At 42.3% G+C, this 16,003-nt stretch overlaps 1 protein-coding gene across 6 annotated transcripts in view; it reads left to right on the forward strand.

Annotated features, from left to right (window-relative positions):
• mast2 (microtubule associated serine/threonine kinase 2) overlaps positions 1–16,003 on the forward strand; it is a 122,685-nt gene that overhangs the window by 20,041 nt on the left and 86,641 nt on the right. For 5 of the 6 annotated variants that reach the window (XM_042111511.1, XM_042111512.1, XM_042111515.1 and 2 more), the window contains 2 exons: positions 4,081–4,228; positions 4,508–4,650. In XM_042111511.1, coding sequence (XP_041967445.1) covers positions 4,081–4,228; positions 4,508–4,650 — 291 coding nt within the window. The remainder of the gene's footprint in view (positions 1–4,080; positions 4,229–4,507; positions 4,651–16,003) is intronic. The other variant, XM_042111514.1, reaches the window with a different exon arrangement.

The raw sequence follows: 16,003 nt of genomic DNA on the forward strand, positions 1-16,003 counted from the left end.
AGAGGGACGCAGGGGTGGAGGCATGAGCTGCTTTCAGACATAGGTGTAAGTCTGCATGTTCTGCGGATGTCAAGCGGTTGGGCCATATATCTGAACAACATAACCGGCTATTTGGAACTCCAAACTTAGCCGGCTCTTACACTACTCCCCTCCTAGTATTTCGGACGGACATTATGCAAATGAGCGCATGTCTGAACGAAGCGAAGAACATGCGGAGATTCTGTTCATGTGCGTGTTCAACCTGTTCAACCACATATGACCGCATAATGTCAGCTTGTTAGCATCATATCTAAATCACCTAAAGGGTCGGACCTTTGTTTAACAAAGATCTGTGGAGGTTGTGTCTGAAGGCAGTTATAGAGTGGAGATTGAGGTTCCTATGGGGCGGGGGTGAATGAGGACTAATGTGTTGGGGGCTAGGTAACGGGATAATGAGTCAGACACAGCTGTTCAGGTAGGAACATCCTTTGGATTACAAGGGCAGGTTGGATTATGTTTAGGGTAGCCTTGACTATGCCTCTGTTTGAATGTGTGTTTGTTTAGTGATGACCGAGTGTTTGTGTGAAATGAAATAAAATGTATGCACAATAGAGTATCATTATGAGGATTAGTATGTGTTTGTAGTTTTGTGTAGGTGTGTATGTTGTTGGTTCAGAGGGAGTCAATTGTTCAGAGGAAGTTGTTTGTTTGTGAGTGGTCAATTAGTAAGGCTGTCTGTTTGTTTTGGTTTTGTGTCTACACAAAACCACCAGGGTGACCAGGTGAGAACAAGGAGAAGGAAAGCCTGCAATGTACCCCTCACTTCAGAATACCTCTTTTCCAAAAGCAAGGGAGCCTCTAACTTGCCTTTCCTTTCTTCCTCCCATGCATATTATATTTAACATACACAAATGTATGTTAATGTGTAGCACTTGCTGTCACTTTGATGGATTTCACTGTTTGATAAATCAACATAGCCACCACTGCATTCTATGGCACCAGTCCATCTCATTTTCCCGCAGCTGTCGTCAGCAGCTTGCTGTTTGGCTGCATGCTCTGTTTTCAGGTAATGGGCCGGTTTCTGGCTGCCTAGACAGCTGTGACATTTAATTTGGTCTCCATTAACATTCATGGAAACCGTATGATTTAGAACATCCTTTTAAACTGTCTGATAATAAAGCATTAGTGTTTGTTTACTTAAAGAAGCACTATGCAAAAGTGTTGCAACTATTTTACACTTTTGGAAGTAGACTTATGTTTTTTATTGGCTAACTAGTTTCTGTATCATCTTCAAATTCATTTTGATGACCTGTGTATGTTCATAGTAAGAACAGATAAACACATGCCATTCCTGCTAGCCATCGTAGATGTGAACTGTTTAGTTCTGTGTTCCAGGACGGAGCATCACAAAACAACATTGCTAACTTTATGTCCAAAATACTCCAGTTTTCATGTTGGCAAGCTTTTATCAATGCCAACTCGTCTATTGGTGGTGTTGCAAGATCTTTGTGTGCCTTTTAGGAAGGTAGCTCATTACTGTCAATTCCTTACTGCTGGTTTAATAGTTTGGTGGTCACATAAGCATGCCTATATCTTCACCAACAAGTGTTGTGGTCTGCTAACAGCAGTCAGACCTTACCCACCATGGGCCGAGGATGGAGGATGATCATGTGTAAATCACTGATGGGATTTTAGCTGGATGTTGGACTGCTTTGTGTCCCATGCAGCAGGGAAAGTGGTGGGGCTCTCTTCTCCTCATCCATGAGAAACATGGGAACAACATGCAGTGTCCTCTAAAGGAGTAGAACCAGCCCTGGTGATGTCATTATTCTGAGTGTCTTCAGGCCCTAGTCATTGGCAGGGCCCTCAGGGCTTTATGCTAGATCACGGACGGTAGGGGTGCCTCGCCTACATAGGCCTCAGACAATGTGCTTGGGTCATCAGACTACTGAGTTGAGGCAGATTACTCATGCTGCTTTTATTTTCTCTCTGGGAGAAAAATAAGATGATGGGTTTCCCCTTAATTGACATCTATACAGATTGTCAAAACACATGCTAACGGATGTATTGATGTTGGTAATAAAACATAAATGTTAGTTGTCATGGAGGTACAAAACCCCTTCTTGTTTGGGCTTGTGTTGAGAATATTCCTACTGAGGATGTCTTATTGCTCTCCACCCACTTGGGTTCTTGTGTCAGTCTTCATTCAACCTTCCTGAGTGCTACAAAGATTCTGAGCTTTAAAGTAACCAGTGGTCAGGATGAAGTAGTCGATGTTGGGATAGGATGATGACACCAATGACCATGGAAAACATCTGGGGGAAAGAGCGCTCCGCCAAAGCCACAAATGAATAACACAAGACGCCCTTAAGGAGCTTTTCCTGATGTGGCAGGGGTTTGTTATTATCTTCCCAGTAAACACCACACCTCCATTGACTCCACACAGCCAGCCCCAATTCACCTGTTATCAGCATTAAGACTGTTCCCTACAGCGACTAATACTGCAAAATCCTATTACGTGAGGTGTTGGTAGAGGGCATTAAGACTTATGAAGGGAGAATGAGCCCTATTTACAGATAAATGTACCTAGCTAAGAACATGGAAAAGGCATGACTAAGGGACAAATTCGGAAACAAGCCTTTGTCTCTTCTGTCCTGTTCCACTATGCTTGTCTTCTCATAGATGGACTGCCTTCTCGTTGCCCCTGCTTTGGTTTTGCCATTGAACCCATCTGCCCTTTTGCTGCTCCTTTGTGTTTGCATGCAAATGTGTGTGTGTGTGAGCGAGATCACTTAACCATGTTTTTGTTCAGTGCAGCAGTAGCACAAGCAATGATCCTGCACGTGTGTTTACTTGTGCAGCTCAGGTCAAGCTGATTAGTGGTCTGTCCAGGTCTGGAAGCCTGCGTGTGGCCGCTCCATTATGACATTCAGCCATGCTGATGCACACACGTAAACATAGTCTGGTTCAGACGTACAGTCAGGCTGCAGGTGGACGTCAAGTCGACCGCAGAGTGGGATTGATGTACATGACTGACGCTGTGCTGTGGTCACTAGTGGGACAAAAATACGTTTGCATTTGAGATCAGCAACAGCCTTACTTTCTTTTTCAATGCTCTCTGGAGTGAGCAGAAGATGTACCCGGGACATAAGGTATGGTTAAGGATAACCACAGATATTTTTTTTAGGGTTGTGTAGATAAACATTACTTAAATTGTACAAGTTTATGTTTACTTTTGGATATTATGTTCTTCTTTGGTGTGCGCTTGAGTCAGTAAACACGTGGGTCTCTGGCTTAAAGATCAGGAAAACTTTGCCTGTAACCCCAATACTCTGGGAACTCTGTGGACTTGGGGATTTCACAGGCTTGAGCAAGTAACAGGAGAGATTTAAGCACTGGAACTTTAAAGCCACCCAGAGGATGTGACTGGATTTGATCATCTTTGCCAGGTTTCCACAACAACGGCCTGTTTGTGATCCCGGCTGAGAACAGAACGGAGCTTAGAACCACATGCTGCGATGTGCATGCGCACTGAGTGTGGTTATGTTTTGATAGCCTGTTGAGGTCATAAATAATTGCCATCATTAATTGTGCTGGCCCGTTGAGCTGAGCACTGAGAGATGACTCGCTAATCAAACGTGATAGCTGCTGGAAGAAGGTTTGCCGCCTGCTTGTCTGTGCTTTGAGTCACTTCCTTAGCAAAACAAGCTCCTTGTTATTGCGGGTAGGGAAGCCCTACTACAGGTGCTGGGTCATTAGGTTAGCATGTCTATGCAGTCTGTGTATGTATGTGTGTGAAATGTTTTGATGCTGGATGGTATTTGTTGTGATTCACTATTCATACCTGGCCATGCTGCCCATATCTAGTATGTCTACTGTGTATGGGCCTTAGAAGAGGGATCCAGCATGATGGGACTACCATGATGTGTCATGACTGCTTGAGGGAGAAATGTCTTCCTCTTTCTCCTTTCATCCCTTGCTCTTCCTTCGCTGCTTCTTCATCTGCTCACACTTTCTCTCTGTCTCTGTGCTCATCCAACCCTTTCCTTAATTCCATCCACCTCATGTTATGTCTTCCTGTCTTTCACTCTGTCTCTCCAGAAGGAGTTTGCGGCGCCCCCTCCTCTGCTGTTCAGGAAGCTGAGTAACCCTGACCTGTCCCCCGCGGCAGGGAAGACCAAACTGCAGCGGCAGCTCAGCCAAGATGAGAGCCGAGCACGGAGGAGCAGTATGGCTAGCGGTCTAACAGGTGAGACCAACGTCACACATCCCCACACACACACAGAGCAACTCACTCCAACGAAACATGGCCATCTTCAATGTGCCTGTCTGCTCCTTAGAGTAGATCTTTTTTAGTGGGTTTTGGTGTGGTTTTGTAGTCTAGTCTCTATTGGAAAAGTGTTGATGTCTTTTTGGGTTTGATTTGGGTTGTTAATTTGAGTCATTAAAGGGTCCCCTGGGCTAACTGTGTGTGTTTTCGATGCATGTCTGTGTGTGTGGTGCTCATGGGAATTTTGATGACCTTCAGGGAAGCAGCTCCTGCCTCTGTCCAGCAGCATGCACAGTGGAGTGAGCCATTTGGCATGGCAACAGCCTGGAGAGCCCAACAACCTGGTGCGCATGAGGAACCAGTCCCTCGGACAGTCTGCTCCCTCCCTCACTGCAGGACTGGTGAGTTATGTGGTACAAATGCAATCACACTAGCCTGGCTAGCGCCACCACTTCTCAATGAGACGTGGTCTGGGAACCAAGCGTTAATTTTCTCGTATTTGGAAAAAAATGCCCAGATCCGTTTATTGGGTGCCACGAATGTCTATCAAATGCGTCTGTGCATAGCTCATCATCTTCTTGCTTTCCCCCTTGTTCTGTGATTGGTCCCCTATCTCAGGCGAAAATTTGCTCCATGGTCTCCAGGCTGCCTTAGCAGCGTGAATCAAATTGCGCGCAAGGCAGCATGGGAACACCCAGGCTACAAACACGCACGCAATTACACACACACACACACACACAGTCTTACTTACAGGTGTATTCTCTTACCCTGACACTTATAATTGTTAATTAGCCTGCTCATATGTATACGCCTACTCTGAAACTTGTTGTGGTAATAATTCCAGACATGCACATGGTTTCACATGCATACTGCACACTTCCTTATGTACATGCATTGGCTTAATCTTGCAGGAGCGTGTAGACGCGCACACACACACACGCACACGCACACACACACGGACACACGCACACACACACACGCACACGCACACACACGAATGAAGGCAAATAAACACTGATTGTGCACTTTAAGCTCTTCTGAAATGCAAAACACATACAGACCTACATATTCAATCAATGTGTGGAAGCATACTGCATCTGTTGTCGATACAATATCTAAGCAGTATTCGTGGGCAGACACACTCTCAGCTGGTGCTTTAGCCTGTGACTGTCGTGTGCTGTGAGTCACTCTGAGATACACACCTACTATCATAAACTGCCAATGAGTTCACATTAAAAACAGTCAAAGCAGAGTCAGAGGTCTGTACCCACATCAGTGCGTCATAGTCAACTCTGACCTGGGTAAAGACTGGTTAACCAGGAAGTGGTTTAACTCAAAACATGCTGTGTCATCATTGCTAACGGCACACATGACCTGTATTTCCTGTCCTTTTCTCTAGTTCCTGTTATGATGACGTATATGTTCTGAACATCAACACTGATTTGATTTCATGTTGCTTGTTATTCTCCTGAAGGTTGTGACCATTATGTTGTAATTTGTTTTCAGTTCAGGAATAGTTACATCATTCTAGTAGCCTGGCGGGCCATCCTATATCATTGAAATGTATAGTCTGGAATCGACCCATTCCCCCTGCTTAATCCAAGGGGCGGGCAGAGAATTGTCTTTCAAACTGCCTAGGCATGCAATAGGCCAGCGCTACGACCATAACCGTATCCGGTCGGCAAAACGGCAAACACATCCTTCTTCGAAAGGAATGACTTAAGTGCATTGTATTGCTCAACTTTCAAAGAAAAGCCCAAGTCCAACTCCTCCAAAGTTGACGCCAACGCCGATTCAAACAACCGCTCTTTGTTCGCCATAGCCACCTTCCTTGTTGTTCAACATCGTAGGACTGTCGTCATCCTGTTAAGCCCGCCTTAAGACTCTCTAACAAAATAGAGCGCAATAGAAATTCCTATGGTTTGCTACTAGACGTACAGGCTGAGCAAATTAATTTGCCGCCGCTAGGGTGCGTTTAGATTTCTAGGCCATCATTCTAGTTTAAATAGACTAAAATATGTTATTCTTGTACAATAAACCATGATTTAAGTGCTGAATGAACATGCCATGTAGACAGACAAAGGACGATGAAAGAAAATGCAGCATTTGCACATGCTGTAACACTAGTTGATGGGCCAACTGCTGCATCTGCTGGGGAGTCTTGGTGTTGCAGCCCAGAGATTCTGTCATTTTCAAGTTTCTGTAAAACCTTCACGATTAGCTTGGTATTTCATGTAGAGTTTATTGCTAAGAACCAAAGACACAAATGATTTTTTCATTTGATGGATAGCAAAGATGGTACACCTGGTTTGGCAGCTTGTGAATGTGTGTGAAAATGTGCTCCTCAGCTTGGTTTAAGACATGTGGCCCTCAAATATTGATGGGAAAATGGCTCTGGTGACTTGACATTACTTGCCAGTAGGTGGTAGCATTGTGTCATTATTGGAATCCTTCAATATTTATATCCAACAGAGCAGAAATGCCAGGAAAAAATGTACAGTATAGTACATGGTGTTTGTTTTTCTTGATTTCTACTGATTTTCTACATATAGTGGTTTAAAAAAAAAGTCTATGGGTGTTCTATTTCACATCAATCCAAGCAACTTTTTTATCACTATAAAAGCTATGAGAGCTCTTGGTTTTAATCCAGAGAGATGATTATTCATTCTGTTGAATGTATAGTCAGTAGAAAGTAAGTTATTTCAATAAAGCTTTCATCATTTTTTAGTATTGTAGCACAATGATAAGGCTTACATTTAGCAATTTCAGTGTTTCCCACAGAATTGAATTCTATTTGTGGTGGTAGGTTTGCAGAATTAACTTGAATGCAACAGTTTTTAACAAATTAGTGCAGCGCGGTTATGATTCTAACCAGTTTTAAGCACAATTTAGTACAACCAGGAAAATCATTGTGTGGTGGTCAATGTTGATATTGTGGTGGGCCGCCACAAATAAGTCAATGTATGGGAAACACTGAATTTGATGGGTCATGGTGTTCTGGGAATGAATTTCCTGTTATTGTGTTTGCTCTAACAGTCTCATGAGGATTTTCTGTCAATATGGAATAAAGACAGTTAGGTTTTCCAGAAAGTTTTGAAGGCTTATAAAAATCATTGGTAATTTTTCGCTCACCCTATTTTAGCATTATGCGTTTCTCTACACAGGAAATTTGAACATTAGACCCCAAATGGAAAATATGATCTGTGAAGCTATTTTGGTTGAATAAATAATCAGAAGTTTATTAAATTTCCTTCCCATTGCTTCATACTAGCCCTTTTACCCTCATCTGTCAGTGTTCTTGGCAGAAATGAGACGCGCCTCAACAGATTTAAGCTTATCCATCGCTGTGTAATGTGTTTATTAGATAGCCTGCAAACTGCCGTGACATGGATTCAGACCAGCAATCTAAACCTTATGAATTCTGTCCATGTGGTCACTTCAGCCAGAGGCCCATGTTTATCTCATTGGCTTGTGCCAGCTCTCACGAGGGCACTCTGTGGGCACTCTGCATCGTGTGGCCGCTGCTGAACTAACCCCCCACAGTGGAGCTTTCATGTCTCATGTCTGCAGGGAGGCAGGGCTGGGTAGGCAGATGGTGTTTACCTATGATTGTGCAGTGTGGGGCCTTGAACATGCACACATGCACTGGGTTGGTTTGTGGGTGAGAGGGAGCGGTTTTGTTGTATGGGTGTTGGTGTAACAAAACCAGATATCCTGCCAGAACTCCGATGACTTTTGGTCATGCATTCTCATTCTATTTACCAGTTCAAATTTTCCAGTTCAGTTAGAGGGTACAAGCTACAGAGAGGTGAATCCTTGGCCAAGGTCTTTACCAGTTGCAATTCTGTTTATGTTTGCTAAAACTAATTTACTTACTCAGCAACTATAAAATCTTCTATAACCTACTTTTGTTAGTGATTTTGGTTTTGACGGTAAATAGGCTTGGTTGTTGATTGGCCACTGTGTGAATTTCCCTACCTATAGCACTAGGAATTAAACATCTCTCCTGTGTATATATGAAATTACTATTCCAACTAAATCAGTAGTTGGTGACTACTGTGATAGTGTTATGGCTATTTGCTTACATCATTAAGGATATTGTTGCATCTGTTTATTTAGCCATTACAGGCCAAAATGACAGGCATGACCGAAAACATTTAAATGGAGCACTTCACAAAACCCTGGTCTCTGTTAAGAGTGTTGTCAACTAATGGATATCAATAATGACAGTAATTGTCATTGTTTGCCTATGGTTGATATGTACTGATTACAAAGAATGTTGATTACTTTACTGCATCAATGTGCTTCAAAAAAGTGATTTGAAGTGCTAGTACAAATGGCCTCAGAAACGCTGAATGTAAAATGTGGGATAATACACTTCTCTTCAAACACTTCAAAAGAAGCTGTTGAAGTTTGGTTAGACTCATTGGCTTTATTATATCCTGTGCATAACACATTACATAAAAACCGGCAATAATAATCTCAAAAGAACCAAGTCAACTGACAAAGTAGTATTGCATGACTTCATACAAATAGTCTATTGCACAATTGCAGTAAAGATATTTGTGATTCTCCGGGTCGGGGAGAGCAAAGTTGTCAGCTTGGTTCTTCGTAGACGGCTAGGCAATTCAAACATGTTATATTAAGGATAAAAATGGGAAATTTATAGGATGCCATAAAGATCTATGTAAATATGCCATTCAGAAAAAATGTGCTGGGGCGGGAGTGGGCGTGGCTGTCTGAGACTGTAGAAGAGAGTGGAATTAACATTGTGTCAGGGAATGTTATTGTTTCTGTCTTGGCTGATTATTTGAATATTTATTAATGTCCTGTTAGTCTTATAAATCCCCCCCCTTGCCATACGTCCTCATTAAAATCTGGTGTGTCAAGAGATCTGCAGCAAATCTTTTCCCATTGTTGCACGGTGTAGAGGTGCAGGTTCCTGTATTGCATTTGTTAAATTTCTTTCTTTCCGTTTTTCTTGTTTTCCAAGCGAAGTAGAATGCTTGAGAGTATGAGGTGTTAGCATTGTGGGAGATGATTCAGCCTCTCTACTTATGTCCTTTCTCTTATTCTGTTATTCTCCATGTGCTCATTCATACTCTTTCTCTGAGGAAAATGGTACATAGGCGGATTTGTTTGGGTTGGCTGATGATTTTGGCCTTTGGGCCTTTTGTCTGTCAGCTCATTTACAGTGTGCAGGAGCCGGAGTGCAGATGCCTCTCCAGAGCCAGCCCAGTGTAGTGTGCAATTAAATGGCCTCGGCTTGGTCTGAACAATTATAAAGAGTTGAATAGTGTGGCCTCCAGAGAGCATACAGCTGAAGGCCTCACTTTGCATTTGAAGAAGAAGAAAAATAAAACCTGATTACATTTTTTTTTTTTTTTTTATGAAGCAGTTGAGATTGATGTTCCTATGACATATTTATTATCTGAGACTGGGAGTCGTCTTTCACAGTAAGAAGTGATGTGAGGCTTGCGTGTTCCTTTCTTTACACAGGGGAACATCACTCAGGGAGGATTTGCAGATAGAAGCGTTCTCATGTTGTCCATTACAAAAGAAAATGGCATCCCCCTCTCGCCTAGTTATGAGTCAATAGAGAGATTATTCCAGCATCAGAAACAATAATGTAACCATGTTCTCCCAAACCACAAGAAAGATGTTCTAATTCCTAGGGTGCCTTTGCCTCTAGGTCTAAGTCACTAGACCAATTAAAGCCTATTTGTTTTCTTAATGTGTCTGTTGCCTTAGTAGCATTTCTGTGGTAGTGATTATATTAAACCAGCATATGTGTTTGTATTTAACAATTCTGTTCAACTGGTTTTTAAACCTACTAGTCTATTCTTAATTTCTTTTGTACTCTCATAAACAATTGTACGTAGGATGGGCTTATGTTGTCTGTGAAATATTCATGGGCACACTATGAATAATTTCTTGAAAGGCCTGCCTCTTATTCTAACCAGTGGAACTAAAAGAGGAGCGCTAAAGGGGAAAGCTGATTAGGCGGCATGGATGAGAGTCTGTGTAGACAGATGTGCGTGTCTTATATCTATGTGTGTATATATACACATATACATATATATATGTGTGTGTGCATAGCATTTTGACAATCCTCGACATGCATTGGTCATGATCATATTTTATTTGATCAACTGTGTTTCATTTTGTCACTCTAATTTTCCTCTAATGTCAGAGTGTTTTGCATTGTTTTCTGACAACAGAGATGCATGAAAAGAAAAAACTGGGTGGGAATACTGTAACTCAGTCTGTCCCCTCCAGTGCTATACAATACACATTTGCAGAGACAAATATAACCTAATTGTAACCAAATATAACCTATTATAAATATGACCAATAACTTACCAATAACATTAAATAACAACATTTTCATGCCTTTAGTATTTCGGTATTAGCAGTATTCATAATTCAGGCTATTCCTGGTGTGAGGAGCTGAAGATCGCTACACTTAGCCCAGATAAGCCCTGAGCTGTATAGAGATGAAGGAGGGTGGGTCATTGGTACTGCTCTGTTTAAAAACAAAACAAAAAACCTTGTCTATATTAGGTTGTCTTTTATACAGTCAGAAGGAATGCAGCACAAATGGCCACACAGCATTGTGCAGTGTTTTGTTGATGTATCATATTCCCTGTTGTTGCCACAGGTGTTCTTGTTCTGTGTTGAAGAGTTTTATTTATTAACTCATATTGCAGTGCTGAAGCATTCAGTCAGTGAATTTCCAGTTCACGTTCAGCTGATGGTTATCCTTCCTATATGCATCCGTGTTAATTACATTTCTTTTCATATAAGTAGCCTAATTTAAATAAATGTAATTCTTACTGTAATATAAGATAGGTTACTGTTACCAAACAAATCGGTGTACCTGGCTTCAACTTTTGTCTGTGCAAGAACAATTACCAGTGTGATCCATATACTTAGGCAGTCTCTCACGGTTTCCACTCACGCACTCACTTCAAGCAGGCCTGAAATTCTCTCATCCTCACTTACTCAGTCTGTTCCTGTTCGTTTATTAAAAACAAGTGAATAGCCAAGTTAAGAGTTGGAAGCTCTCGGATGTCTACTTGAATATGTTTTAAGGGAATGAGAACATTTTTTATGGAGAGAGAAAGAGAAGTGCAGACAGCTAGGAACCTACTTAGTCTAGATTGTCTACATTTTACAGTTACCACTTTTCCACTCTTCTCTACCACCACACTGTGATTTTCACTGTGATCTATTCCCTCCACCCTCTTCCCCTCTGGCAGCCTGGATAGCTGGTTCTATGCAACAATCTAAGATCCATATGGAAAATTAAAAGGCCATCGCTTGACTTTATGTATTTGGAGCAGGAAACTCTAAAGCAAGCAACAAGCAATATTGTTTATGGCTATGGGCAACTTATTTAATGAGACATCTAGCCCTATCCACAGAGTTGTTGCTTGCCAACTAGTTGCCCATAACAACAACAACAACAACAACAACAACAAAAAAATCAGCCAAAAAAACTACTGTTAGCCTACTTATAAATCTTTTTTACATAGCAGCATGTAACATTTTGTAATGACCAAAACCTGCTGATTCAGCTGATAAGAGAACACACGACCGGTTTCCTTTTTTTTCTTCAGTAATTTTGTGTCAACGATTCCTGGGACACTGAAAGACCGGGGTGCACGAAACTTGGTGGGCATGTAGCCCCACAAGGATGACACGGAACCATTGTTTTTCGTTTTGATCCGTTGCCCCCCCCCCCCAGCTGGACTGGACCCCCCAAAAGGAGGGTAGGGCAGACACAGTTTTCTGTGAATATCTCGAGAACCGTAGGGCCTAGGAGGACCACATTTTTTTGTATGTTGGTCTTAAGGGGCCATGTCAACACATCCCATAACCACTCATTTGATGTATAGCGCCACCTAGTTAAAAATGAAAAAGCAAAAATGAGGTGTTGTAATCGCAGGTATCTCTGGCTGCACAAAAACTGCACAAAATTGGAGGTTCAGGATCATTATGACACCCTCTGATTGCATGTCAACTCACGTACGTACACACACACGCACACGCGCACACACACAGAAGCAAACATACACAAAAACAAACACAGTAGGCGATTAAGACAAATTGACAAGCGTGATTTATCTTTGCAGAGAGAATGTGCAGGATTGGGTGGTCATATTTTGTACCACTCTGCGGTACATCTAGTTGCTCCCAAAGCTGGAAATACTGTCGTAATCCTTCAGCTGTCCTTGGTTGACTACAGTGTGAAGTCAGAGTGTATGCACACCTCTGGAAAATGTACATAAGTACGTTTTTATCAGTGTGCCAGGAAACTTCGCTTTATCGAGCCAGGTAACATTTAGCAAGTTACTACCTCAGGAAATGGCCTACTACAGCAAGGCAGTCACTGTTTTTTAGTCCAAAAGTTAATCTAGGCTTATTTGTATGTCCGTGTTTGCCTCTGATGCAAAAGATCCATTTGATTCAGTTTATGTAATAAGAAAGTAAGTTAGTTTTTATCTGTCTCTCTCTTGCCTGATATGTGGTGTCTTCTGGCTTGCCTCTGTTTGAAGTGAGAATGACGTGAAGTGAGGTTTATTCATTATCTGAAGTTAGATGAATTCATTATCTGATGCCCAGTCTATCCTTTTGTGATGTTTAAGCACTGTTTGTGTCAGGTACCCTGCACAGTTTGTTATGAACACTACTACACACCTGAGGCTGTAATGTGCATAAAAAAATTATGTAATTTCTATGGCAAGTTGGCCTGTTGAAGGCACATTAATAATGTTCAAAGTAAAAATCTAGCACTTCACTCACCAGTATCTTGTGAAATGCAGGGTTAGTAGGTTCTAACATTATTAATTGTTACACTCTGCATCACTACCACATTCTGGATGGACCCTGAACATGAGCCACTGGAATTGGCACATTTCAATATCTCAAGGACCACTTTGACATTTTGCAACAGACATTTGGCTTGCTAAACAAAATGGACGGTGATTGCCAATGAACATTTATCAGCCAATGCCTATGTGAATAGTTAATCTTCATGACATTTTGCAAGCTTATTCATTATGGCAGGCTAAGGTCTTGTGTATATACACATCAAAATTGGTTTGACACAAGTTTGTCCCCCATAGCCAATCCTAAATGGATTTTTTGAACGTGTTGAATATCCAACAACCAATATAAAACCACACACATGGAGAACAGTACATGGAAACTTCCTGTCTTTGTGAATTAGTGCCAGTCTCATGAACAAGAATTAATGGATGAACTTGATCATGACAAAGTCATAACCAGTTCATACAGTTAAGGCATGGGTAAACCATCAGCTAAAATAGAGAAAATATATGTTGGTGTTGCATTGGTGTTGGTGTTGCATTGAAGTTCACATACAGCTAATAGGTGGTACTGATTGGTGGGTGGGATGATTTTAAAAAAGGGAATGATTTCCTACAATTCATTGTACACCATTGGTAGGCTCTAGTATTTCTATCATTATGTGGGTTGTACTGACACCGTGGTCCTGCCGTCTCTTCTGGATTCCATTCTGCTTAGTATGTGATCATATATTTTTCTCCAAACAGGGACAACAGAGATGAGGGGGTTGCCGTGGAAACAGTTGGGGCAGAAGTATGAATTGAAATGAAAGGAGTTACTTTTGTCTGAGAGATGTCTGTTTTCCTCATTTCTTGCCCTTCCTTTGCAGTGTAAATTGCAGTGTAATCAACAGAAGGATGCATTTCTGGTTTTCTGGTGTAGGAAGGGAGAGGCAGATAGGAAAGCTTTGTGTTGTGTGTTTGCATCACATTACATGTAACAAAGTATTATCAGTCTCTAGTATCCTGATATAGTGTCCAACCTGCCCAGTTAGCTGTATGTATGTGCATCGCAAAAGTAGAATCTACTATATGTTGTCCCTGGCAATGGCTCGGAGTCTGCTGGAGTATCCAGATTTTGAAGTTGTTTTTACATCACGAGGAGCTGCTTGATACCATAATTTCCCAACTATTAGCCGCGGCTTATACATTGTTTTTGCAAAATGAGGTTAGTACACGGGGGCAGTTAATATGGTATTAATATGGTTTTGCTTCTTTTAACTTGCAAAAAACACTATCCTGCGGCACACAATGCGGCTAATACACAGGAAAATTACTGTAGGCTGGCATTTAACATTAACGTGAAAAGCCTAGTGATTAGGGGAAAAGTGTTTTTTGGCATGATATTGATACGGCGGCGTCAAATACTGTGATATTTATTAATTTAAAAGGTAACATGGGGATTTTCCAACCTGGGTCCTGTTAGTTTTTGGCATACATTTTCACTATGGACAGAGACGAATTAAATTGTTTAAGTGTTAGAATGCTAAACTCGACAAAGCTTCTACAATACTGAAGGGCATGAAGGGAGACACTGAAGTAAGCCGCTTGTTTTCGCTGTGGTAACATGGAGAACATTTCTATCGAGAACCAAGTCTGTAAAGGGAGGTAAATCACGAGGAGGAGGAATCTGTGTTTACATCCGTGACGAATGGTGCCGGGACACTGTAGTAGTATGCAAACACTGCTCACCACTGGCAGAGTTTATGATCATAAAGTGCCGTCCTTTTTACCTGCCAAGGGAAATTACTGCGATTCTGTTAGTCGCAGTATACATCCCGCCTACCAACAACAACAGCGATAAGAACGCGGCTCTCAGTGAACTGTACCAGGCTGTCAGTGAACAACAGACGGCACACCCAGACGGTTTCACCATCTTCACTGGAGATTTTAACCATGCTGATCTTAAAACTGTACTTCCAAAGCTACACCAGCATGTTGATTTTCCAACAAGAGGAGATAACATCCTGGACCTGGTCTACACTACACACAAAGGAGCATACAAAGCCACCCCCCTCCCCCACATTGGACTTTCAGACCACATAACTGTTATGCTAATGCCCGCATACAGACAAAGGGTAAAAGCGAACAAACCGGTTCGTAAGCAGGTAAAAGTGTGGCCTGAGGGAGCCTCCGATGCTCTTCAAGACTGCTTTGACACAACAGACTGGGAAATGTTTAAGCAGGCAGCCACTTACAACAACCGGACAGACATAGAAGAGTATACAGACACTGTAACCTCTTACATCACCAAGTGCATCGATGATGTGACCCACACAAAAGACATCATCACTCGGGCCAACTGGAAGCCATGGCTGACAGGGGATGTCCTCAGGCTGCTGAGGGCCAGAGACAAAGCCTACAGAGCTGGGGATGAAGCTGGCATGAGAACAGCGAGAGCCAACCTGTCCCGTGGCATCAAGGAAGCAAAAAAGGAATACACTCTCAAGATAACCACCCACTTCAAAGACAGCAGGAACGCACAAAGCCTATGGCAGGGCATTCAGGCCCTCACGGACTACAAGCCCGCGCCACAGAGCTGTGAGAGCAACATCCCTCTGCTCAACAACCTGAACCGCTTCTTTGCTCGCTTTGAAGCACAAAACAGCACCTGCCCACAGAAGACCCATCCCCCTCTACATGAGCAGCCCCTGTGCCTCTCTGCCGACAGCGTGAAGAGGACACTTGCTGCTATCAACACCCGTAAGGCAACAGGTCCAGACAACATCCCAGGTCGTGCACTGAAGGACTGCGCAGGGGAGCTTAAGGATGTCTTCACAGACATCTTTAACACTTCCCTGAAGCAAGCCATCGTCCCATCATGTTTCAAAGCTGCCACCATCATACCTGTGCCGAAGAAAACTGCTCCATCCTGCTTCAA

This window comes from Alosa sapidissima, chromosome 12, assembly GCF_018492685.1.
Source record: "Alosa sapidissima isolate fAloSap1 chromosome 12, fAloSap1.pri, whole genome shotgun sequence".
In the NCBI taxonomy this organism is placed as follows: Eukaryota; Metazoa; Chordata; class Actinopteri; order Clupeiformes; family Clupeidae; genus Alosa; species Alosa sapidissima.